This window comes from Melanotaenia boesemani, chromosome 14 (genome assembly GCF_017639745.1).
Source record: "Melanotaenia boesemani isolate fMelBoe1 chromosome 14, fMelBoe1.pri, whole genome shotgun sequence".
Classification (NCBI taxonomy): domain Eukaryota; kingdom Metazoa; phylum Chordata; class Actinopteri; order Atheriniformes; family Melanotaeniidae; genus Melanotaenia; species Melanotaenia boesemani.
This window is the reverse complement of record NC_055695.1, coordinates 14,117,713-14,143,362: the sequence shown is the minus strand read 5'-3', so window position 1 is coordinate 14,143,362 and position 25,650 is coordinate 14,117,713. Positions and strand designations below refer to the sequence as shown.

General features: G+C 38.8%; 1 protein-coding gene across 14 annotated transcripts in view; it reads left to right on the top strand.

Annotated features, from left to right (window-relative positions):
* camsap2a (calmodulin regulated spectrin-associated protein family, member 2a) overlaps window positions 1-24,143 on the top strand; it is a 38,419-nt gene extending 14,276 nt beyond the window's left edge. The window contains exons 3-18 of one of the 14 annotated variants that reach the window (XM_042006123.1): window positions 303-470; window positions 1,914-1,997; window positions 8,397-8,429; window positions 9,317-9,458; window positions 10,112-10,251; window positions 15,842-15,932; window positions 16,098-16,194; window positions 16,298-16,329; window positions 16,416-16,485; window positions 16,638-18,786; window positions 19,494-19,630; window positions 20,194-20,417; window positions 20,913-21,009; window positions 22,608-22,723; window positions 23,035-23,153; window positions 23,429-24,143. In XM_042006123.1, coding sequence (XP_041862057.1) covers window positions 303-470; window positions 1,914-1,997; window positions 8,397-8,429; window positions 9,317-9,458; window positions 10,112-10,251; window positions 15,842-15,932; window positions 16,098-16,194; window positions 16,298-16,329; window positions 16,416-16,485; window positions 16,638-18,786; window positions 19,494-19,630; window positions 20,194-20,417; window positions 20,913-21,009; window positions 22,608-22,723; window positions 23,035-23,153; window positions 23,429-23,734 — 4,005 coding nt within the window. In that variant the 3' untranslated portion in view covers window positions 23,735-24,143. Of the gene's footprint in view, window positions 1-302; window positions 471-1,913; window positions 1,998-8,396; window positions 8,430-9,316; window positions 9,721-10,111; window positions 10,252-15,841; window positions 15,939-16,097; window positions 16,195-16,297; window positions 16,330-16,415; window positions 16,486-16,637; window positions 18,787-19,493; window positions 19,631-20,193; window positions 20,418-20,909; window positions 21,010-22,607; window positions 22,724-23,034; window positions 23,154-23,428 lie in introns of those variants that run through there. The other 13 variants (XM_042006120.1, XM_042006125.1, XM_042006119.1 and 10 more) reach the window with 13 other exon arrangements.
* The last annotated feature ends 1,507 nt before the right edge of the window (window positions 24,144-25,650 follow it).

Sequence of the window (25,650 nt, the reverse complement as noted above, 5' to 3'; positions counted from 1 at the left end):
GTTCTAGGTTCAGTTACAAAGTGAACAGATCTCTCTGAACAGATTAATTTTCTCATCTATTACTCTCTTGTTGTATTTAATTCTATCACATTCAAACATTTGTCCATTGCACAAGGTGTTGATCTGAAAGTCAGAATATTTGTAAGACAAAAATTTTGGAGTATGTTTTTTTTACTATTAGAATGACAACATCAGGACAAAATAACTCCATATGCAATGTTCTTAAAAATAAACCTGAGCTACCTCAGAGTTCAGCCTCTAATATTTGTTTTCTCTGTTTTTTATTTATTTATTTTTTCCAGAGTGCCCACCTGGCAATGATTGACACGCTGATGATAGCGTACGTGGTGGAGACTGTGAGTGTAGAGAAAGTAATGGCTTGTATTCGTCAGTATTCATCAACATCCTGCAACCCTGAGGTGGAAACTCCATATGACACAGAGGATGCAGTGACCACCTGGATTAACAAGGTTTGTAACACTGTCTGTGTGCATTGTGATTTACATGTATGCACATTTCAGTTAATTATCTAAACATCATGAAATCTGTTCAGCCCTCTTTGTTTTCACGTTACCATGGTTAAGTCTCAGGTACAGCCTGCATGTTAACTTGTAAAGAACAAGATTCATAAACACAGTTTCAGAGCTGACAGGAAGTTTTTAAACACTTTCAAATGTTCCTTTTAAATAAATTCATCATTAGACAAGCATTCAGTTATTTTTTTCTCTTTAGTATACATGTAATAGTTATCATAATAATGTTTTTTTGGTGTGTTTTGGTAATTTGATGAAAAATAACTTAAAATAATTAAAAAACAATGGAGTTTTTCCGTTCTAGATAGTCTGGGAATTATTAAGAAAACCATTAAGTGAGTCATGATTGTCAGAAGAAAGAGCTCTCACCAGTGAAGGGTTTCATGAAAGTAAATGTGGCTACCAACAATCTGCCTAGATATGGCCTTGATCAGACAGAAAGTTGATGGTCACTATGAAAGAGAGTCAGAGTTTTTTGTGGAGATGGGAGAACTGCATGTTAAACGCTATAATAATCAGCCATTTATTGTTAAAGACTGGACAGAAGCTGCTCCTCACTGAAAGGCTCATACGGGCCTTTTGGGAATTTAATAAAAGGTACTTCATTGATTTTCAAAAACAGAACCCTCTGGTCTGATTGAACAGTTCTGCAATGTGTTATGTAATTTTGCATAATAGCATTTCAACCTGCATGACTTGTAAATACATATAATTTATCATTTTTAAATTAAAACATGTAGTTGTTTGCTTCCATAGCCTGCACTCACAGATGGCTGTGGTTCCTCCATCCATTACAACAGAATCAAGTCCGTTTACATTCTTTGAACGCTGGGCTGCTGCCAGCTGTCAGCTTCACACTCAGAACAGACAGTAGCCAACGGGAGGTGTGGTTGTGGTGTCCTACTGGCCAAACATATGGCTCTCTATTGGAGTGCACTTCATTTCCCAAATTCTAAATTTTGACTGTACCTCTTTTTACTCAGTCCATTCGGTGCCACTCATCTGAATGTCGCTGTAATTCAGTTGAAATTAGATTAAATGCATGAAAAGGCACAACCCTACTGCAGGCAAAGACTTTTACAGAGGCTCTTTACAGAGCAGACAGCACAGCGATGAAAACACAACAGGGCAATTTCCTGAGATAAAAGATGTGCTTTTAATGTTTTTGTGTCATTTAATTGTAAGATTAAATTAATAAAAGTGCTTCCACACTGGCTTCAGTGTCCAGCTTTTAGTGTTTGAGTTTTTATTATAAAATAAAAGCTATTGTTTGCAAGAGAGCTGTGTGAATTAGAAAGTGCTATTACTGTATTGATATTAGCTCTTTTACGCTGTTTGTGGCTTGGGTAATTGAAATCTTATTTGTCCTCTTCCTTTCAGGTGAATGAGTATCTTAAAGATATTGTGGCTCAGGAGCAGAAGAAGAAGGAAGCCCAGAGTGCCGAGCCAGCTGGGAGTCCTCGGGTGAGTGTTTTCCTTTCCCTTTAATCTCCCAGCTGTAGCTCTTCACAAACTATATATACTGTAAACATCACAAGTTTGATGGACAGTTTCAAGCAAGCTAAGTAAAATCCTTGGCTCCACTTAATGGATTTACCACGACATTTGCTTTTTGACTGACACTTATTTGTCCTAGGCCTCTGTGTCCCTTCAATATCTGGAAAAAGCCTCCTCCACAGAACTTAAGCTGTTTAAACTCAACTACCATCGAAGAATATCTCACTCTTGTGTGGCTAAGCCTTAGATTAAGCTCAAATGTGTGTTCAATAAATCACAAAAATAGAGATAGGTACATCTTTAGTATCATAATAAGTTTATCTACCTTGACAATTTGACAGACTTCATTCACTTGATTTGTATTTCAACCCTTGGACCAGTGCCAAGTGGTCTTTTACTGTTGCCTGACCCTTGTTCAGGGTTCAGTCCACAGTCCAGACCTCTTATATAACTGAGTGTAGAATCAGCAGTAATGTCTAATACCATTAGCAACCCAGTGTGGCTTTTTTATGCGTGTGTCTGTCTGTGTTAAAGATTTGATTAACTGGAGTAATCCTCGTCTGCTTTCTGTAGTTTGGCAGCATGTTTGTGATAAATCGTTTTTGATCCACTAAATAATGCATTCACTCACTGGTGGAAATAAATGAACTGAAAGAACACCACATTAAATTCAGATTTCTGATAAATCTTAAAATGATTTTTTGCTAGCTCATGTAAACATGTGTCATTGCTCACAAACATACAAATACACAACCGGCCTGCAGAGTGCATGGCCAAAAAATGTACTCTGCCGATATAGATCATGAAGATTCAGACTGTGTGAGTTACAGTGCAAGAAATTAAAATGAAAAATTAAGTTGTTCAAGGTATTCTTTTCATCCAATATGCATTAACATAAAAAGAAATATATCTGAGAATGTGCAAGTCTGCAAATGCAAGATGGACAAAACACATTTTAATATAACATGGTAAATAATAATATTATGATACCCTTGTTTTTGTCTTGTTGCTTTATGGTCCACCAGTATGAGATAACTATACACAAATGTGAGCCTCATAATGACTCTTCATGTATATTTATTATACTGATGTAAGAATACCTGCTTGCCATGTTGCTTATCTTTATTTTAATTTAGCAACATGTTAACATCCCAGTCTCGATTAATCAATAGTTATTTTTTTTTAAGTGGAGCAGCTGTACTCATAAAATACATAGTAAATTATTATTTTATTATATCATAAATCATCCAGGAGGTATAGACTGGCCATCCAAAAATTGTAGCAAGATGGTAGAAAAAGCTCCTCCCTTGTCTCAGCTACACAAACAGTTATTGTGTGATATGATAAGCCTTTACACTGAAAATTAATTTTCCAGTGATAAAAATCTTATTATAATTTGCAGCCAAAGCATATTAGTGTGTTTGTATTCATTGTCTTTATGACTGCCTTGTGTATCAACAGTTTAGCTATATTATGGTGCAGCAGCACGGGTCAAAATTGGCATTGCAACCACTTCCCATCAATCTGACAGAGCAGAATGATGAGAGAAGAGGGAGGAGTAGATGGATAATGTCATTTATGTACTCACCTTCATGTTCATCCTTCATGGTTTGCTTCTGCAACTCACCTCCATCACCTTCATTATACCCCACCAGCAATTTTCAGGAATAGAGGTGACCTTTCTCTGGTTATTGAATCATGCAGAATCTTTTTTGGAAGTTTTATTGACCCCTGAAAGTCCTGAACACCCTCAATGCATGTTCAGTAATCACGAAAAAGTTCTCTTCACATCCATCAGCAGTGGTTTGTTCTTTTCTCCTCTCATTAATTTGTCTTTCCTCAGGAAAAAAACAAAAAAAAAAAAAAACTGGTTCTTCCTTTCATCTCTACCAAATTATGTCAGACCGCACACAATTACACAACACTGTCAGTGATGCTTCATTTCACAGATGTTTACAGAGTTAAGTTCAGCGGAGATTAAAAATGAAGTGTGCTTTGACCTGCAGAAATGTAAAACTACACTGCTGGTGTTCCCCATTTGACTCCCAAGGCTGCACAGAGTTCCACCGTGTTTGATGCTGATCTGACCAGTCAGTGTGCAGACGCAGCACTGCATACCTCAACTGTCCCTCACAAACATACAGGAAGGCACTAGTTTTTACTGAGGAAGAAGCAAAAACTGAGGCCACATCATCATGTAATCCTCAGATATTTTTCCATGTTGTTACTCTGTGAGGGTTTTGCTTATGGCAGCCATTGCTCTAATTTAAACTGACTGCAGTGAAAGTCAGTCTCTGGATGCTGCAGATAAACACTTTCAGATGAACTGATGTTTGGATCCGTTTGCTTTCAGTTGCTAAAAACATTTTAATAATTTAATAAATATTAGAAAGAATGATTTAAGCCATTTGAAGTTTTTTTTTTATTATTCTGCTTGTTGAGTCATACATTTTTGTACATTTTACTTAATTGTAATTAGTGTCTAACCTCAAGGTCTTACTGCCTCATAGACAAGATGTTATATAATAGATTACTGGGTTGTCAGGCTATTTGAATTAGTAGTTTTTCATTAATCGCTTAAAGTGCAACTCTTTAGTCTTTGTGTAGATGAAACATGTAAACACATTTTATAAAATAGCAATTATGAGCATAAATACTAGTATACTCCTGCATTGTCCCATCCATGTATCCTTTGCTTCTGTAAAAAGAGAAAAAGTGGATTTCTTTGACTGTCACACATTTAAAAAAGGGGAAAAAGTGCTGCTATGTTTCCTTGCCCCTCTATCACTCCCCCTCCTGTTTTTCCTCTATGAGTCATGCAGGCAGCATCTCTCTCAGACAAATATAGAGATACTCCTAGGATGATACTGTAGCATTCACCAAAAACAAAAGTGCTTTATTTTAACCTACTGCATTATTTGCAGGGGTAAGGGCAGCTAGAGGATAAGTGGAGGGGACTGCAGAGGCAGCGTCAGGACAAGGAAGGGACGACTAATCATTTATAAGTTGGAAAAGCTGAGCTCTAGCTCAGTCAGAGACATCTGCATGAGAGGATAAACTTTGGTGGAAAGAAGCAAAGTCAGGATCATTTAAGTAGATTGGCTTGTGTGTGTTTATAAACACATATATATGGTGTATGTGTGTGCACATGTGGCTGTAAGGAGACAATAGATGAGGACCTTATGGTAGTCACACTCTTGTGACCCTGTTTTGTCCACAGTCTTAGATGGTCAGTTCAGCTGCAGACAGTCTTTGTTTCCCCATCTTCTTTTTAAATGGGGCAGCAGCCTGTATAGATTGTAATGTCGGTGTCCTGACTGGAAATGTTCAGGTTGACTTCTTAAAAATGTATTTTTGTGCAATTAAAATATTGTGTTTGTGTCTCGATGTTGAATATATGTACTGAAATATTCTCCAAAGGACTGTGGTGCATCTAGATTATAATTATACCTTATTTCTCTGTTTCTGCTATGATGCCCACTCCTTCAAACCAAATGTTCCGGTTGGCCTGTAGCATTCAAACAGGCTCAGATATATGTAAAATAAATCTAAAGTGACCTGTATCCACAAAGAATCACTCAAATGGTTTATAAAGACTTGCTTGTGAACTATATTCATGGAAAGTGCAAAGTTTTATTGGGCAATTAGATATGCAGTGTATGAAATAAATTGTACAAACTTATCTATGGCAAATTCTTCCTGTCTCTTTATTCCTTGTGGAGCTGATCCATTGATTTTCTTTTTATTAGATGGCCAATAATCCAAGAATTTAGTTAACTAGAAGACTAAAGCTGGTTCTCAATGGCTGTGGTTTCAAAGACCATCCAGTCACTGGCCAATGGATAAAACAGATTAGCCAGTAAATATTAGATTAGATTAGATCAGGTGAGTTCTGCTGATGGCTTCAGATTCTGCTGGAAACACAAATTACCATTCAGAGAGCTTCAACAGTAATCAAATCAGGAAAGTCCAAGAGAGCTATTGCTGGTTTTTCTCTCTCTTGAAGCCTTTTCTATTCATTTTGACGGTTTCATTACACAGTGTCTCTATTTTCTTACAAGTCACGACTTGCCTTTGAAGTTGAGTACTTGCCAGCCACTTTGAGTGACATGTACATTTTTGGTCTTTGATGTCTTTAGGTTAAGTAGGAATTAGCTGTCCTTATAGCTTACACTATAAGGAGATGGCTGACAGTTCAATGACACTTATGCAGTGGAAATGTTATTGGATATACACTCACCAGCTACTTTACTAAGTACAATCTGATATTATCAGGCTGGACCCCCTTTTTGCCTTCAGAACTGCCTCAGTTCTTTGTGGCACAGATTCAGCATGGCGGTGGAAACATTCCTCTGAGATTCTGGTCCATTTTGACATGATAGCATCATTCAGTAGCAGCAGATTTGGCAGCCATAATATGAATCTTGCATTTCACCGCACCCAAAATTGATTGATTGAGATCTGGTGACTGTGGAGGCCATCGGAGTACAGTGAACTTATTGTCATGTTCAAGAAACCAGTTCTAGATGATTTGAGCTTTGTGACTTGGTGCATTATCCTGCTGGAAGCATCAGAAGATGGATACACTGTTGTCATAAAGGGGTGGACATGATCAGACAACAATACTCAGGAAGATTCTGGCATTTATATGGTACTCGATTGGCAATAAGGGGCCAAAAATGTGCCAGAAAATATCCCGCACCATTATACCACCACTAGCACCCTGAACTGTTGATACAAGACAGGATGGATCCATTCTTTCATGCTGTTTAAGTCAAATTCTGGCCCAACCATCTGAATTCTGCAGCTGTAATTCTGTAAATTGTGGCCTGAGTTTCCTGTTCTTAGCTCACAGGAGTGGCAGCAAGTGTGGTCTTTTGCTGCTTTAGCCCATCCTTTAGATCAATCCTTTAAGGCTGGATCTGCTGTGGGTTCAGAGATGACACTCTGCATACCTTTTTTATTGAATGGTTATTGAGTTACTGTTGATTTTATGTCATTTCCAACCAGTCTGTCTATTCTCCTCTGACCCCTGACATCAACAAGAAAATCCTGTAAATCAGCAGGTTTCAAAATACTCCAACCAGCCTGTACCCAATAAAGTGGCTGGTGTGTGTGTTTGTGTGTGTGTGTGTGTGTGTGTGTGTGTGTGTGTGTGTGTGTGTGTGTGTGTGTGTGTGTGTGTGTGTGTGTGTGTGTGTGTGTGTGTGTGTGTAAAAACTATAACAGCGTTCTGTTACATGTGGTTGCAAGAAAGGAGAATAGAAAGAAAAGCCATGAGATAGTGTAAAAACTAGTGTAAAGTGTGGCAGTCGTGTGACCAGATTTATTTGCCTCGACCTAGAAGCTGCCAAAGAGATCCCTTTGAAGTTTAATACATCAAGTGCAAGGTTAGAAGGTCATATGAGAATTGCGGGGCTTTTGTATAATCGATATTGCACATGCATCTTACAGTTTACCTTGTGACAGTTTTTGCACGGTTAATCATTCATTGTTGAATGTGGCATAGATTACTTTACTTACTCAGAGTTTTTTTTTATCTCTATCTTTATCTTTATCTTTTATCTAGTTTTTTTTTTTTTTATTTAAAATATTTTTATGACATTCAGTGTGGACTGCAAAGTAAGAATTTCATTGTTCAGGGAAAGTTGTTACCTTATTGTGCAAATGTGCTTTGAATCTTGAATCTTTGAATCTTGTGGGTACTTTGACAAAATCAGACATGAACAGGTGAAAAGATTTTTCTCTTGTGCTTTGTTCTGATTTGCAGCTGATTTGGGATTATTTAAAAATCATTTCCATCCATGACTCATTTCTTGTCGACCTGTGAATTAACACAAAAACAGATTTCTTGCAAAGTGATAATAATACCATGCTGAAACTATATTTCTCCTGTATTCATCTATCACTTATGTCACATCCAGTCTCGGCTAAAACTGCCATTTTAACACATTTGTTACACTTGTGCTTTTTTACAAAAAGAATCTGAAATATTACATTTGTTTTGCTGTGTCCACATGAAGAAATGTTTTAGGTGTAGTGTCATCTTTGAAAACGTCTGGCCATGATTGCCTTTAGTAGATCTAATTTGGCCTGACTACAGGTTCACTCTCATTCTGCAGATCAGCAATTAACACAAACGTAATTCAAACACCCGAAAATGATCACCACATTAAAGTAGATGCAATTTCAGGGTTATTTGACATGAGTGGGATCTCTTTCACACACACTCATAAGTATACTGTTTTTCCACTATTGGTATCACAGTTGTCATGTCTTTCTTTGTAATACTAATCGCCTTACAAACTAATCTCACTAACAGGTATTTGTTTGTGGTTTTCTTTTTCCTTTGCTGTGCTGCTGCAGTCTCCAACCAAGTGGTACATGAAGCTTGTGCCTGTAAGTCAACTAATCAGAGCTGCGCTCCTTCATCTGTGTTCATAATGATCATCTCCCTCCATTGTCCTTTTGTCTGTTTTTGATTGCTGCAAACATTTTAGCATGTGTGTTGTCAGCCTTTGACAGCTACTCTCCCTGAACTTCTGTTTTGATTAATAAATATTTTTGTCCTGTGTATTTATGTGGTTTCATATCCAGAAAGTGAATGACACAGATGTCTTTAATTTTTCTTTACCAAGTGCCTGTATATAATGCTAGGTTGACTAAACCCTTATAGGCATGGAGGATGTTTGTCTTAGATTTTCATTTGCTAATGCGACTGTTCTTGTCAGTGTGGTTAGACAACCTTGGGGAATCACTGTAGCGGTCCTTGGAGATTGCTTGAAAATGAAAACGGAACAGGAAAGGATGACTAGGAGCAACTAGCCTGAAATATTTTAGAAGCCAACATTTACTGAACCCCTTCTGAGTGATACAATGTTCAGAGATGGATTATTTTGGTATTTATATTACAAAGACTGAATAATTAAGATCAAATCATTGCATCCAGAAAAATTAATCGGACTGTTCACTCTCATAACAGCTGGTATCCCTCATGGCCCTCCTATGAAGTCCTCTTCTCTGCAGTTCAAACGTTTTATTACTAAAGCTGCAAGGCCCCAGAACAGTCTGATTACCTCTGTTCATGAGTAAATGTAATGAACCATGCTGTGTTCTGAAGCTTTAAAGATCCAGTTAAAGCACAGCTGTCTCACAGCTAATTTTCAGCCATGTTTAATGAATGAAAAAAGAAACAAAAGGACAAATCTGACCCAACAGCTAGTAGAGATGTAAGCAGGCCGATGCTGCACAGTCCAGTTTGGTTTATACTGTTTTATGTCATGCAGGCTCGCTACAGGAAAGAGCAGGCCTCAACCCAGCTGGCGCCCTGCATCCCCCCAGTGGACAACCTGCTGAAAGACAGCACAGACGGCTCGGCCCTGGGTGCACTGCTGCACTTCTACTGCCCTCAGCTGCTATCACTGGATGGTAAGGAAACAAAAATGATGTGTCAGTGGATTGGTCAGTAAGGATTAAATATTCTTTATACCAGAAAAATATCTTATTGTGTCTCTTGAGCTGTTAAAATTCACAGCTTCCTTTGCTCCGCAGGTTGACTCTGCTCTTTTCCAAACCAGGACAACTGTTTTCATTTCATTATTTTGTGAGATTAATAAAACATTTACAGTGTTAGTGAACATTTCAGCAACTTCCCTCGTCCTCTCTTAACAGTTCATTCAGTTGATCAAAGGTCAGTCACAAACAATAGGTCCAACATAATTGCATCAGATCATTGATTAAGCATGTAAATAATCAGATACTTCAGTTACCTGTTTACACAATTTATTTGCCTAACTCATAGAATATCATGGAGATAAATGATTAATCAATCAACTTTGTTTACACTTGAATATATCACCTCACAGTTCTATCCATTAATTGATTAAATTAGACAGCTCTCATGATGGTTCAGACTTTCACTAAACTTTGCACTTTTAAAACCTCAGCCACTAATGAAAAGACAGATTTTACAAAGTTTACCCAGAGCAGATCACCAGCAGCACAAAACCACTGAAGTGGCTGTTTAAATCATCTCTCATCAAGCTCACCCTGACACCTGATGACTCTTTCTGCACTCCTAGACATTTTTCTGAAGGAGAACATGACTCTGGCTGATCGACTGTACAACCTGCAGCTCATTCAGGACTTCTGCAAAGACAACCTTAACAACTGCTGCCACTTCACCCTTGAGGACATGCTCTACGCCTCCTCCACCATTAAGGTATGGCTCAGATCTGATGGAAAGATATCAGCGAGAGTTTATTTGGTTTTGATGGTTGTTTCTTCTTCTCTTTTAGTGTTTAACACTGAAAATAAATTGTCTAAGCTGGCAGGCTGTACAGTAAAGAACTACTTTTTTAGCTGGCACAAAATCACAAAGTTGTGATGACGATTATTTCCAAAAACACTGTTAATTTATTTTAAGTTTTTCAACAAAACACATGAGAAAACTAAATAGTGTGGCAGGATCCGGTCAGGAAAGTGAAAAAAGAGAAGAGAAATGAGTCGGGCTAAAGGCCAGTGCAGTGAGTCACGCTGTGGAAAAACGTCTCAATCCAAACTGTCTTCACCAACCACAAGCTTGGAGAGCGGCACATGGCCTGCTTTCCCAGTGTGTACATGTGTTTCTTCGCTCTTTCCTTCCATGCTTTTTTATGTCTTTTTTTTTCTGTAATTTCTTCCCCATTCTTTTGTTACTTAATTTAACTCTTTATTCCTTTCTACTTTATCCTGTCTTTTTTGCTTTGTTTTTTTTTTTGTTTCCTTTTGGCTCTCAGGGATTTATAAAATAAATCATTTTTCTCTTCCCCTGCAGTTTCTTTATATGCTTTTCTCCTTTTTTAACAGATTCTTTTTCTCCTTCTCACAGCTCAGTGTGCATTTACTTTAGTTCTATCACATGCTGCTGTGTTTTTGTAATTTGTGCATTTTTTTATATACAGTATGTGTTGCTGCAGGAGTGCATCTGTTCCAGAAACAGCTCCTGTTTTTTACATTAAGCATCCTCTCTGCCCTTTTCCTTTCTTCATCAGTAAAAACATATATTGGCCACTTGAGAATGGCCAAAAATCCATGAAGAAGCTCTATTAATTTTTGATATAATATACAGAGATGGAGAAAGAAAATATTGTTTCAAGTTAAGCATAACTTGTCTGTTTTTATATATATATATATATACTTCTACTGTGCTTTTTTGGGAACTTGTCCTACATTTACAGACATGTGCAGGTCTATAATCATTCTGTTTTGTCTGGGGGTTTCATACAGCTTTTCTTCCCTGCTGCATACGTTGTTCCTTTTGAGTTGATGAGTGTGTTTTGCCTGAGTACTGCATAAAGACTAAGTAAGTGTCTGGAGTCTGGATTTGCCTTAACTGTCACTTTAGCATGTCCTCGTTTGCAGGATTGTTGTTCTCAGCACAGACAGAATGCAGGTCACTGACAGGACAAACCTCAGTCTAAACCAGCTGAACATGTCAGACATCTTTAAAAAAGATTATGCTTTCAGTGCAGTTGTTGCCACATTGTGAGCTGTTTCACAGAGTTGACTAAATTACCTTAGCAAGCATCCTTTGAAATTAACATGATTATAAAAGAAGTAATCATTATAGTTACTTGCAGTTGGATGCTTGAAAACATGTGATGAACTTACCTTGTAATACCAAAATGTACCAGCCAGTAGTGTAGTCTCATTTTGCACCAAACTACAGAATCTCAAGCAGCCAAAAGTGTATGCACAATGGGTGAAAAAAATATATATATTGAGTCGCCTGAACCAGCCAGCAGCCGTGTTTTGCTGACACTGATTTCTGGAGTGATAAAACTGTCCCAGCAGGGCAGAGTTATTGCCAGAAAGAAGGAGAGAAGCAGCACAGCACAACCAGAACTGCATACAGAATCCGTCAGACTCTAACCTTGACCCAGATACAAGGCAGGCACATCTTCAGAGGCTGTTCGCTGTGGCCGCCACACTAATGGAGACTTTATTATTGAGAGTGAGCCAAGACATTAGAGGAGAGGGGGACGTGAGAGAGGTGTTGGTGTGGGGATGATAACAGTGTGAAACAACTGAGTTTCAGCAGCATCTTGCCCTTTTAAAAGTACCCACTAACATACAGCATGTTTACATGACACTAGAAATAAAATCATACAAGGTGAAGCTTTTAAAACCAGACTAGAACAACCAGATAATGTAGTTGGAAGGTAAAAAAAATTCTGTATCTGTGCATTGATCTCTGGTCAGATGTGATAATAAAAGTGTGATTAGTTATTATGAACAAAAAATATAAAAACACATCTTTGAATTATAGATGTTTAAATTATTGATTAATTGCTTTTTCCCCACTTTTTCTTTTTCTTTTACCTTGCCATTAAATCTTCCCATTTTTAAATATGACATTTTAACTAAAACTTTTTGTGACCACTTATCCAAAAAATATCTTGTCCAGGAAGAAAATAACAAAATGACTCATGAGATGCCTTAGAAAATATTCCTTCCTGTTTATATTATTGCATTATTTATATTTGGGGCCCATAAAAAAGAACAAAAAAAAAATTAAACTTCTTTGTCCCTCACCATTGACTGAATGCAGCTGAATCACAAACTTCAAGAAGCTGGTAACTCAAAGAAACATAAATGAATTATTATAAATGAGCATTGAATAATGAACAAGTTACTGATTGGAGCCAAAACAGACTGAAGTCTGTACTTCAAATGGTTGACAGTGGTGTAATATTTTATTCTTTTTTTTACTCTTAGTTCCTGTAGGTGGGACCATTTAAGAGATGCCATCAGTCATTTAAAAAAATCTAATCTAGAAAACTGAAACATAACATGGGACTTCACAGTGTGAACATACAACGTACATCTTCACAGCCCACCTAAACACACCAGTCCCATGTGAACACATCACTGCACAAAAGGCCATCCGAGGAAAGGGATGCTTTCACCTCAGTCTTGTTTGGTGAAGACACATCATGTTCATTATGCTTCAGTAAAAGGCAATGTTTTAGCTTTTAGAACCCTACCCCCAAAGCCATATATTACATACATTACTCAGGGCCACTCTTTCCTAATTGGCACAGGCCATTAAATCACATCAACCCACCCCCATTTACTGGCTCTATGTTTAATTAATTCACAGAGCATCTAAATTACCATCTGTGGATCCAAGGAAGAGAAATTAAATTCACCATCACTGGACTTTTACCAGCTTCTTTTTTTTTCAGGAGCTTCATAGCAAACATGCTGATGTATTCCTTAAGGAAGGAAATTCACATGTACTGTAATTCATAGACTGGCATTTGGTTATAAACTAGCTATTATGAATGACACTAATGAAGGATAGCAGTTTTCACTGCAAGGTTTCATCTGCCAAAATGCAGCACGCAGTATTATAACTGACCTACTTTAGTTAGTTGACACTTTGGCTAGATCACCAGCAGGTAATGTAAGTAAAGTCAAATAATACATGTTATTGTTAGTATCATACTGTCTGATGCACTGACAATATGACAAATGAGCACTGTTTTTTCTGTCAAATGTCTGTATGAAGCCATTTTTAGAACTATAACATAACCTCAGGTTTGTCTGCTGGTAGCCTGATAAACTTGGCAGGAAATGGCTAGCTGCTAGACCTAGATCCTTAATTCAGCCTTCTGGCCCAGTGATTGTTGTGATTAATGCCCTCTGAACACTCAGTATGTGGCTAGGCCTTGTGTCTTGCAGGTCTGGATGACATCATTTCTTGGGTTTGCATTAGCAACCTATTATGTGCATTTATTATGGATTCATCCGTTTCATATTGCTGGTGCATTCAAATTTTCACCATGATTGTGTGAGTGTGTGCATGTGTAGCATGAGAGCATGTCTGCAGAGTGGATTAACCCCCCACCACACTCATCTCAGAGCTCTTTTCTTGTAATCACCAATCAGGTTTCAGTCTTTACCCTGAAAGTCACTCACTCAAATCTCTAAACAGCCAAATCTGGCAATGCCACAAACCTGGCAATCCACGCAGTAGCAAAGCCAGTCAGGGGGGAGATAGGTGGGGCAATGGTGCAGTGGTTGGTTGTTTAGGGATCTGTGTGAGTGTGCGTGCCTGCTTAGGGGTGGTATTAAACGTTAACCCTCACACCTGGTGTGTCAGTAGTAGATAGGCGAACAGATGGAAGGGAGAACAAGTAAGGTTTGGTTCTCTCACCACTCAGAGCAGTATGGATAAGAGGAGATCTCTCCATCTTTGTGTCTTTATTCTTTTCCCCATTTTCTTTTTCTTCTTTTCATCATGATCATTGAAGAATCCTTCAAATGCTGAACACACCTAAAGGTAACAGTTTGACTTGGTATTTATTTGTAATTCTTGCAATTAGGAGCTACTTAACCAAAGACCCAAGTGTCTAAAAATAACATTATTTTTTCTCATAAGTGCTCAGTTTACATGTAAAGTATATATAATTATTTTTTTTAACATTTTAATAACATTGTAATCTACTGCTTTGCACACATTATTACACGTTGTGATAGCTGGCTGCACTCTAGCATGTAAGAGAAGTCATCCAAGAACAAAAAGAAACTGTAAAATGCTGCAGTAAAAACTGCGGTAGACCAGTGTCACTGGTGTTAATTGCTTCTGCCCCTCCTGGGGGGCTTCTGCCTACTGTTTAGGGGCTTATGGGGTGTATGCATGACGTGTGCGCGCTGCCATTCGCTTGGCAGAGCAAAATGTTGCTGATGAGGTGAATCAGGCATCTTTGGAACTGAGCCATGCACCACCACTGTCTTTGTTTGAGGACCATGAACTGAGGGCGGAGAGGGTGTGTTCTCTCAAGGTCGTTCCTGCTTCAGAGCACTCACTTTGCATTTGTATGTGTGCACGTGTGCACCAAAAGAGAGGTGTGTTCACAGTAAAAATGCCCAGTTTGGCACAACAATTAATCAGATGATGAATTTTTAGACAAAGTGGAAACCAGACCGTGATGATTTAAGTTTACTTGATTTAAGTCTTTATGTCCCTCATGATAGCTCAAATAACAATAAAAATATATATTTTAAAGTATTGAAAACAAGTACCAAAGAAATTATTTAGTGTATATTTCAGTAGTATTTATATTTTTGACCCCGTTATCCAACACATGACACATTTTTCTTTTGTTGTAAAATAGCAAACAGCAGTGGGCAAAATGGAGACGTGAATCTGAACGATAAAGCTTTAGTCTGTACACTGGTTCCTTTTTTTCAATGCACTGTCCTCCAGCACTTTAACCTCTTGCTGTTTGTCAACCTGATCCAGATGTGGACTTTGCACTGAAGGTCAAAAACCAACATTTCTTACCCAGTTTAATTCTGGTCAGCTGGTAGGTTTCATGCTGGTGACTGAAACCATAAAATAAAAATAAAGCCCTCCTCTATCTCCTCTACAAGGTTTTTGCTTTAATCGTCCATTAGCTGCGGTAATAATAATAAATACTGTTTTTGTTATGTAAGTGAGAGATTTTTTTTTATTCATTGTGTGGGAAACTTATGATGATGCTTACTCCAGGTTAGCTCGCTGGCTCGGTAAATAACTCCCTTGTCGTTTGAACTTTTACAGCACTGTGTGAAACAGAGCTTATTTAATTATTAGTGCACACTGGAAAATTGATGCTTAATAGTAATTTGAATTTTCATCACATCATCTAATCAGTAGGAGTCAACAGCAACACCTGCTGGAGAAATAGTAGCAGTGCAATTAATTGTTTGTTTTAGATTAGGTCTCTTTAAAGGGTCTTAGATTTGATTGAGTAAATTTAAGTCAATATTGTGTTTTCCAGAATAACTACCTGGTGTTCCTGGCAGAGCTGTTTTGGTGGTTTGAGGTGGTCAAGCCATCTTTTGTACAACCAAAAATGCTTGACAATGAAGGCACAGGCAAGTTTTACAGTCATAATACAATCCCATTCATAATGGAGACAACAGTAACAGTTTCATTTTGTAATGAATAAGAAATAATTGCAAAAATATAACAGATTTTGTTATCCTATAAAGTAACTTGTAGGTGTATTTATTTATCAGGCTCTTTTGTTTCAGAGCCCTCATCACTGTTGAAGAATATGCCAGCCATTCCCATCTCCAAAGCAACTAAGAGAAGTTTCATGGAAAGACCCCCGAGTCCTGAAAGACCAAGGTTAGTAAAACCAAGTATTTAGTGTGAAATTCTTACAAAATAAATAATGTAATTTTTGAAAACTCAAATTATGATGTGTCTTTTTTTGTCTCTCATCCTCTAGTTTACCCCTCCGACCCCAGCCTCGAAACTCAGGTTATTATAATGTTCTTACCAACTAAAATTGTACTGTCAAGTGGAAGTATTACATGTTTCTTACTTTTCTTTTTTGTGTCATTCAGGAGAAATTAAGAGATCAGCTTCAATGTCTTTTGTTGATGGCAACCTTGGCACATGGCCCAAAGAGAAAAGGTTTGTAATTTGTCTGTTGATGGTTATTTAGATGTTAAAGTAAACTAATTCTGATGTTGCCTGTCTGCTTCCCAAAATAATCATTAACGTGCAGGTTTGTCACAGTAAAAATAATTGCGGATTTAATTACAGTTTTTGCTTTTTCTGTGAAGGTCTGGGCCTTATGGAGTGTCTTTTGATATCCCCTTTGACAAAGAGGACTCTGCTCCTGCCACACTCTCCTCCACCCGTGGTATGGTCAGGTCTGTCAGCACTGATGACGGCTCTGGCTTCAAGGTTCACCAAATGCCCCGAGGAATAAAGCGCAATCTGTCCTTCCAGCCAGTGAACGGTCAGAGTATTGGCATTGAGGAAGAAGGATGCCCAGACGGCCTAGCAGGCATGGAGCCTATCAGGCGAGCATATCCCAACGGACATGGAAGTGTCATGGCCACAACTCCTTCCATGGAGGAAGCCCTTCAGATTATCCACAGCCCGAGTAGGCCACCTGTTGAGGGCACCAACAACGGTTTCTTTCTGCACAGTCAGGGTCATGGAGCTGGTCTAGGTGGCTTGGACCCGGTGTCAGAGTTGGACTCTAAAGGACCTTTGAGCACCGCAGACACCACAGAAGTTGACACTAGCATCCATATCCGAACAGAGGACATGCTAGATGAAGATTCCTCTTTGAAAGACTGCTCTGTGAACATGGAGCTGGATGTGGACACGCCAAGCCCCTGTCCAAGCAGTCAGAGCAAATCCCCCTCAGGAGTGAAAATGACCAGCTTTGCTGAGCAAAAGATGAGGAAGCTGAGCCCATCAGCCCCAGACTCAGGCAGGGGCAGCAGCAGCTCCCTGAAGACCACTCCAGAGGGATCTGAATTTGGCCTTCCACTATCAGTCTCCTGGGCCCCTACCCCTGAGCACAGTCCCATCCATCAACAAACAGTACCACCTGTTGCTGTTCAGGCATCACCTACACCTGTCCAGCTTCCACCTAATGACCCCGCTCAAGTCATGGCAACAGAGATGGTACACCTGAGGATGAGGCTTGAAGAGAAACGGAAAGCCATTGAAGCACAAAAGAAGAAAGTGGAAGCTGCTTTTACGAGGCATCGGCAGAAGATGGGTCACTCAGCATTCCTTAATGTGGTTAAGAGGAAAGGCGATGGGGCTGCTAGTGGAGATGAAGGAGGGAAAACTGAAGGAGAAGGAAAGTCAGCAAGCACAAGTCCTGTCTTTAAATTTGGGAGGAGTAAGGCAGACAGCCCTGATGGAGCAGAGCAAAGCAGCACAGCCTCGTGTTGTCAAAAGACAAAAGGTCCAGGTGAGGAAAGTGGACAAAGCCATGCGCAGCTGACTGAAGTGGATCTCTCAGAGTACACACGTTCCATAGAAAAGCTCAACCATTCTTTAGCATTCCTCCAGACTGAGATGCAACGATTAGCTCAGCAGCAGGAAGTGATCATGGCCATGAGGGAGCAACAGCATCAGCAGGCATGGGTCATCCCTCCTCCACATACAAACCCCTCGCCACAAAAACACACTAGAGCTGGAGCTGTTACTCGATCCTCAGGACCCTCTTCTCCCGCCGAGTCACCACGCTCCACCCATCGCTCTCCAACCAGCATTAAACGTAAATCTGCCTCTTTCCACTCACGTAATCCTCGCGCTGCTCGACCCAGTGAGCTTAAGTTGGCCCCCTACAATCGAGTCCTCACAGCTCCACAGTCCGTAGACAGCATCCCACGGTTACGCCGATTTTCTCCTTGCCAGCCATTAGCAAGCGCCTTCATTTACATGGGGGAGAAGCCAGCAGCCAATCCAGACACAGTGGACGAGGATAAACAAAAGGTGACAGATTTACTCTTGTCTCCAGAGAGGGAGCTAGCCAGTATATGTGTAGCCAACTTACCCCCCAGCTCCCCCAAACCACAAAGCAAAACAGAAGAAACTGAAGTTGATGTAAATGCCCAAACCCAGGAAACAGAGGCTCATAGCCATTTCAAGATCTCAGACATGGAATCAGATGATCAGAAAGGCCAAAGCCAGAAGTCATTTGTAGAACTCAAACCGACTATAAAGTCTTCAGTCCCTGAAGTTCTGGCCCACCCTGTTGTGGAGACCATCATGGTGAAGCCCACAGAGATCCCTTCAAAGCCAACACTCTCCAGCCAGACCAAAAGCAGTTTAATTGAAGTTCCTTTGTCAGTTGTGAAGCCAGTGGAGGATTTGGCAAATAATGATGATTTGGAGATGGAACAGGGTAACATAGAAAGCATGGATGATGAACAAAAGCTGTGTCGGGGTTTCTTCTTCAAGGTAATTTCACATTAAGAACATCTGAGGCATTGGTAAAGTTAATTTCTATTACCAGTTATCTCAACAAATTCATTTGTACCATGTCAGATGTGTAATGTACAACAGTAACTCTAACACATAAGCTGAACTGTACCACATGAGGACAGTATCATCTGCCCCATCTACGGTGTGTAAGATTGTTATGCTGCTGTCTGGTCTTCGATGTAGGTCAGAAAACTGGGGCTGTTGTAAATAATTCAGGCACAGCTGCTTTAAAGTCAGGCTTTAGAGGGGTTGACTAAATTATGAGGGTTGAGAAATAAAACTAGATTAAACCAGGCTGAACTTAAATTAGAAGAAAATTCTAATTTAGCTTTTTATTAGATATCGGTTCAATTATAGCATAATAGAATATTTATGATGGGTCTGATGTCTTTTTAAGGTTTCAGTAAATAACAGTGAGATACTAACACATACATTATTTTAAACTTATTTAAGGAAAGGAAATAATTTATTGTCTAAATAAATTTAAAGTGTATAAAAACTTAAGAACTCAGCTCTGCAATCACTGCAAGCCTTTTTTGTTTCCTGCACTAATATTACAAGAAAGCTGTTTTATCTAGTACACATCAAGAAATATTCCAAGAATAATAACAACATATATTATACATGAGCTCAGAATAACAGTGACTTCATACTCTGTGGTAACTTCCTATGTTTATCTTCAGGAGGATGGGAAAGCAGAAGAGAATATGGCACAGAAGAGGACTGCACTGCTGGAGAAGAGGATGAGGAGAGAGAAGGAGAGCCAGATGAAGAAGATGCAGCTGGAGGCTGAACTGGAGCAAAAGAAAGAGGAAGCTAGGTATGCAGATTCACAGCTTCTATCTCGGTTTAAAAGGAAATTCTCCAACTTTACTTTTATCAATTTTTCATTTGATTATTTATTAAAGTCCTTTAAATCGCTCAAGTTTCTCTTTTTCAGGCCTTCAGTTTGGTGGTTCCTTTCAGTTTGAAGATATTCAATAAAATGATTGTAATTTACTTTTAGTGTTCTTTTTTAATCAATGTCTTGATTAGTTATATAACATTTTTAGTAGTGGTTATAAATGCTTACAATTTCAAAAATCCCAACACAAAATCTTTAAACACAGATTTATTCACACTCTCAGACAAAAACCCAAAAGATGAGTAAGTGATAGAAAATCTGTAATTTTTTGTAAAGGAGAGTCTCACAACGACTTTTCTGTGGTGTATTTATCAGTTTTCAGATAATTAAATACCTCAGATAAACTAGATGACCAACTTGTTTAATCTGTTTTTATTTAATGCATCATTACATCACCGATATTCCCCAAAATTCAAGAAATACAGCCCAGTATTTAATGTTACTTCTGTGGTTTTCCTGCCATCCCCATGTCTGTTCAGACTGAAAGCAGAGGAGGAGCGTATCAGGAAGGAGGAAGACAAGGCCAGGAAAGAGTTCATCAAGCAGGAGTACCTGAGAAGGAAGCAGCTGAAGCTGATGGAGGACATGGACACAGTCATCAAACCTCGATCAGCTGGCGGGGCCAAGCAGAGGCGAGGTCGACCTAAGTCTATCCATCGTGACAGCATGGACTCCCCCAAAACACCTGTCAGAGCTGCCACAGGTAACCATGGAGACAACTCTGAGGTCATGGTTATCCCATCTGTGAAATCGGTGTCCTGCTGCTGCTCTTGTTTGTGCCAACCAAAAGCATGTTTTAGCATGCTCCTGTTTTAGTGCATACTTAATCAATGTGAAAGATATACAATTATTTAGCTTATTTGAAGGATGAGTATATCTAACTGTCAATACTTAAAAACGGTTTGAAAATAATACCACAGAGCTTACAATTTAATACACTGACATACTTAAAGAGCAGTGCAGCAAAAGTGTAACTATGTGCTGGTTCAGAACCGCATGTTTCATATAATGTTAGTTGTGTTGTAAATTTTTCTTATTTTTTATGGATGTGAAAGATAATTTAAGTCTTAGCACTGACGCTGCATTGCTCTGTGACACAGCTGGCTAAAAACCTGAGTAGACAGTTGGGTGTTGTATTCATTTGTGGTGTGTATGTAATCGTGACATGTTGTGCCACATTTTGATGTCCCACAAGCAGGTTCACGGGAACGTGTCTTTTCAGTCTCCAGCTTGTCCCTCGCTTCCCTCAACCTGTGTGACAGCGACAGTGTTCACTCTGAAAAGAGAGCACCAAGGTGAGATGCTTCTACAAGTATGTAAGTGCTGGTGAAACATCCAAAACACAATAGAAAGACCTGCCATTCAGAGGATGCATATGAAGAGTAAATAAACAATGAACAACACAGAGCAGAAATTGTGGTCCGTATATGTAAAATTGGATATTTTAGTTTATGAGAAACACCTGGAGATTGGTTGGGGAGAATAACCGTAGCTTGCAGATCTTACATGTTCTCTTTCAATCTTCCATTTTTACTTCTCTTTTTTCCTCCTGTTTCACATGTCAGAAGCTCTAGTTTAGCCTCCAGCAGTCTCTTCTACTTTCTGAGCTCTCCTAAATTGAGAAGGAGAAGGTTAGTTTCTCTTGCCAGTTAAATCACTTTTCACTGTCCCAAGCCCAATCCTTCACTGAAACCCTTTTCCCAAAGTGGGTTTTACTGGGGATTGAGTGAGCACTTGAGGCAAAAGCTAAATACATTTTCTCACCATATGAAAAGACATCCACAACTAATGTCAAAGCACTCCTTTAATGCTGCACTTACATCAACCACAACACAGTACAGCAACCACAGAATGCTTGATTAACATGGTAATAATCACGGTTCCCTGAATACATAATGATGTATCTCATTATTGAGCCCTTCACAGCCTCCATGTATATAAGAGTTTACAAGCCTCCAGGTCAGTTTATGAAAAACTGCCAACATGGTCTTACTCTTCACAGGAGTTACCTCAAGGCAAACTTTACAGAAATGCTCCACAAGTTCTGATATTTGGGAGGAAATGTTCACAGCATGTAAACTGTGAGGCACTCCATAATGAGATGCTGCATGTGTTTAAACACTTGTGTTTTTTTTCTGCTCTATCATCTGCTGTGTATTCCTCCCCAGTTTACACTCATGCTGTTTTGTTTTCATAACTTATAAAAGATAAGGTGAACTTTGAACTGAGGTTCAAAACCCATCCAACTTCTGTAGAAGTCTCCCTGCAAAACCATCTTATCAAGTCCCTACTAAGTATGATGGTTTCAGCTATATCAATGTTTTAGACAGTGAACTTAAAACAACTATTGTTGCACTGGGTAACAATATATCAAATCCAAATAAGTGTTTCAAGTCTCATTGCAAAAAGAAAGCCAACATGACTTAATAATATGGGTAATTTAGTTTCACAAAAATCATTACTACCTTATTTGAGCTAAGAATGGTTTTATTTTGCTCTTGCTGTCTTACTGCCTTGCTAATAGAATTTTCACATAATTACACTGAGAATATTATATTCCAGTAGCATAAGTAGAATTTATTTTTATTTGAACTGCCTGTGTGCACAGGAAACAAAAAGCACATCTAGTCTCAGAATGAAAGAGCAAGTAAATGCCAACTGCTGCACTATTTGATTGACCTCTTTTTTTGACCTTAAACACACCGCACTGCATCCTTTGGCTGTGCTTGCAAGCTTTACTGCTTTAGTGATTTCTATAAAAATGTCAAACCAAGTCCAAGCTTTTGATCACCACATTGGATATTAGCCCTGCCCTGTCTGCAGTGTACCTTGGTGAGTGTTCAGAATTGGTACACAGACAGATGAGCTAAATGTGCATGTGTGTGTGCAATAGGCCGGACTCTGCAGATGGCTTCCTGTCCCCAAGTCGCTCGAGCAGCAAGAATGGAGAAAAGGACTGGGAAAATGGATCCACCACTTCATCTGTCACATCCAACACAGAGTATACAGGTGGGTCAGCTTGATGCACATCTTCTGTAACATAGTTTTTCCATGCAAATTTTTAACCTGCTATATTTGTATTGCTTTCATATGCACATTTTCTAGACTGAAATCAATTCTAATTAATTATCAAGGGTTTATATAACCATTTGTGATCCACAAGAATTTTATTCTCTTCATCCCTGATGTCAAACTAAAGTCTTCATACATGATTTATCAAAAGATTAAAAATAGGGTTTGGTATCTTTTCTGTGGCATAGCTGGAGTGGTTACTATGGCAACAGACGACTCCTGATGTTCTCTGCTCTTTTTTTGTTCAGGACCGAAGTTGTACAAGGAGCCCAGTGCCAAATCTAACAAGCACATTATCCAAAATGCTCTGGCCCACTGCTGCCTCGCGGGCAAGGTCAATGAGGGGCAGAAGAACAAGATCCTGGAGGTAACAGCATGAAGTGTTGTCTGTATGGGTTCAGACACTGATGAGGCCAGGATGATGATGCGCATCACTGAAACGTCTCAATTATTCAATTCTGTTTTTAATTTGGTTCAAATAAAGACACACAAAAAAAGTTCATTTAAAGGCAACTATTAGAGTTCAAAGTAGAAGTGGTAGTGCTTCACGGTGAAAGCCCCACAAAAGAGGAAAGGCCAGTCAAAATTCCTAAAACACATCACACTAATATTGAATGAGTTCCACTTCCTTGTCTGTTACAGGAAATGGAAAAGTCTGAGGCCAACAACTTTTTGGTGTTGTTCCGTGATGCCGGCTGCCAGTTTCGCTCTCTCTACACTTACTGCCCAGAAACAGAAGAGATCAACAAACTTGCGGGAATCGGCCCAAAGAGCATCACACGCAAGATGATCGACGGGCTCTACAAGTACAACTCAGACAAGAAGCAGTTCAGTCAGATACCAGCTAAGACCATGTCAGCCAGTGTGGATGCAGTGACCATCCACAACCACCTGTGGCAAACCAAGAAGCCACCCACTCCTAAAAAAGTAGTGCCTGCACAATCCTAATGGAACTTGATTCCCCTGCCTGTTACTATTTCCCCTTATTTGCACTTCACTGTACATATCCATGAAGATTCAAACACCTGCAAAGCCAGTTAGATGAATGCATATTTGTCTTTTTTTTGTTAGTTTCTCCTCTCATTGCATTCCTGTCATAGTTTACCCTGCATTCTCTGGACTGGATGTGCCAGGACTTAAAAGATAATGAACAACTGGAATGTAAACACTTTTGAAGAATGATGTAACCACTTGTGTTTTTAGAGATTGTCATTTTTGAGTCAGATTATGAAGACGTGTGTGAGTGCTGTTTTTATTTCTATGTGCCAAATGTAAAAAAAAGAGACAATGTGAATGCTTGGACATTTCTCCATGTTACACTGAAGCACTGAATGTTTTGAATTTGTGTACAGATTGTTTTGTTGTTTTTGTTTATTTTTGTTTTGTTTTTTTTGCCTTTTTGTTCTTTGCATTAACTTGTTGACGTGTGACTTTTTTGTGAGTGCAATACAATGATTGTAAAGCGGAAGCTTTTTTTTTTTTTTTAGGTGTGTGTTTGCAAGAAAAATTTTCCCTCATCTCTGTGGGTAAAACAGTTTGTATATTAAGGTATGTAAAACTTCAAAGGGCCAAAAAACTAATTGCATACAGCTAGTGTTAGCCACACAGTACATGTGTGTTCAGCTTAACAAAGTGAAGCGGTTTCAGCTTTTTCAGAACCCTTTTCAAGGAGGTGATTTAAAAAAAAAAATATGCAGGTAATCCCCCTATAGATCACTGGTTCTCAACTTGAGTGTCAGACACCTGCAGATGATTCATTTAGCAAAGTGTGAAAATGTATTTTCAGTATTAAAGCATTTGGTCATGCTTTTAATTCTTGAGATTTTTTTGTGAATATACAAAAGTTGCTGTATATTCATTGAGCTTAAACTATCTGGTGGAGACAGAAATAACCTCCAACTTTGTTTGGACTAATTAGGCCAAAAAGGTTGAGAACCATTGTTGTAAAACACTTTGCTGGTGGTTCACAGCAGGTTTGTGAACAAACAAAACAGCCCAGCATTATTTCTTTTTTTTAACAAGTGCTGCCAACAGCACTGTGTATAATCTTTGCAGTATATGAAATTAATCTATAATGACACTTCTACCTACTGGTATGAGGAATTTCACTGAACTCCAGGGAAAGGTTATACCTATAAAGTATTGTTTTGTTTTATTTTTTTTTTATCAGGACTGAGTTAAATTGTACTGTTGCACTGGTGCTTAAACAGTATTAAATTCAAGATTCATACTTAAGCTAGTCATCTTAATTATGTCTGCACAGATTAAACTGTACGACTCCCACAAAGCACCAAAATGACAAAGTGCATATTCTAGATCTCAGTATAAATCAAATAATTTGTTAAGAAAACAACAAAAGCTCAGTCATGCATCTTCGTAGGCAATGGCCTGCACTTGAACAGTGTTGCATTACAAGCAGTTGCCACATGAGTTTGCATCTATTGTTCTGCTATTGCATAAGGGGGTTTAAATAGAAACAAAGCATTCATTAAAGTATGTATTTGCAGCACATTTGTCACCTATAAATACAACATGTCTTTGGTCAGTAATATGGTGATTTTGCTTGTTTCCTTTATAAATTTTCTATTTAAGTAGAAATGTACCTAATAATGCCAGGCAGAATAGGGCAGGTAGGTCCTTAAAGGTTGCATACGGGTAGAGACTAGCCATCAGGTTTTGTTGGTGCCAGTATCTTGTTTTTTTTTTTGGGTGGGGGGGGGTTGCCACCAAATGTCAAAAAACATCTTGATTTGCAACAAAACCTCTAAACACGTTGGTGTGTTTTAAACAGGAGCTCTATTTATGACCAAAAACAAGCATGTATGTGTTTTTGAAAATGTAATATAGTATGATAGAGGGAAGAT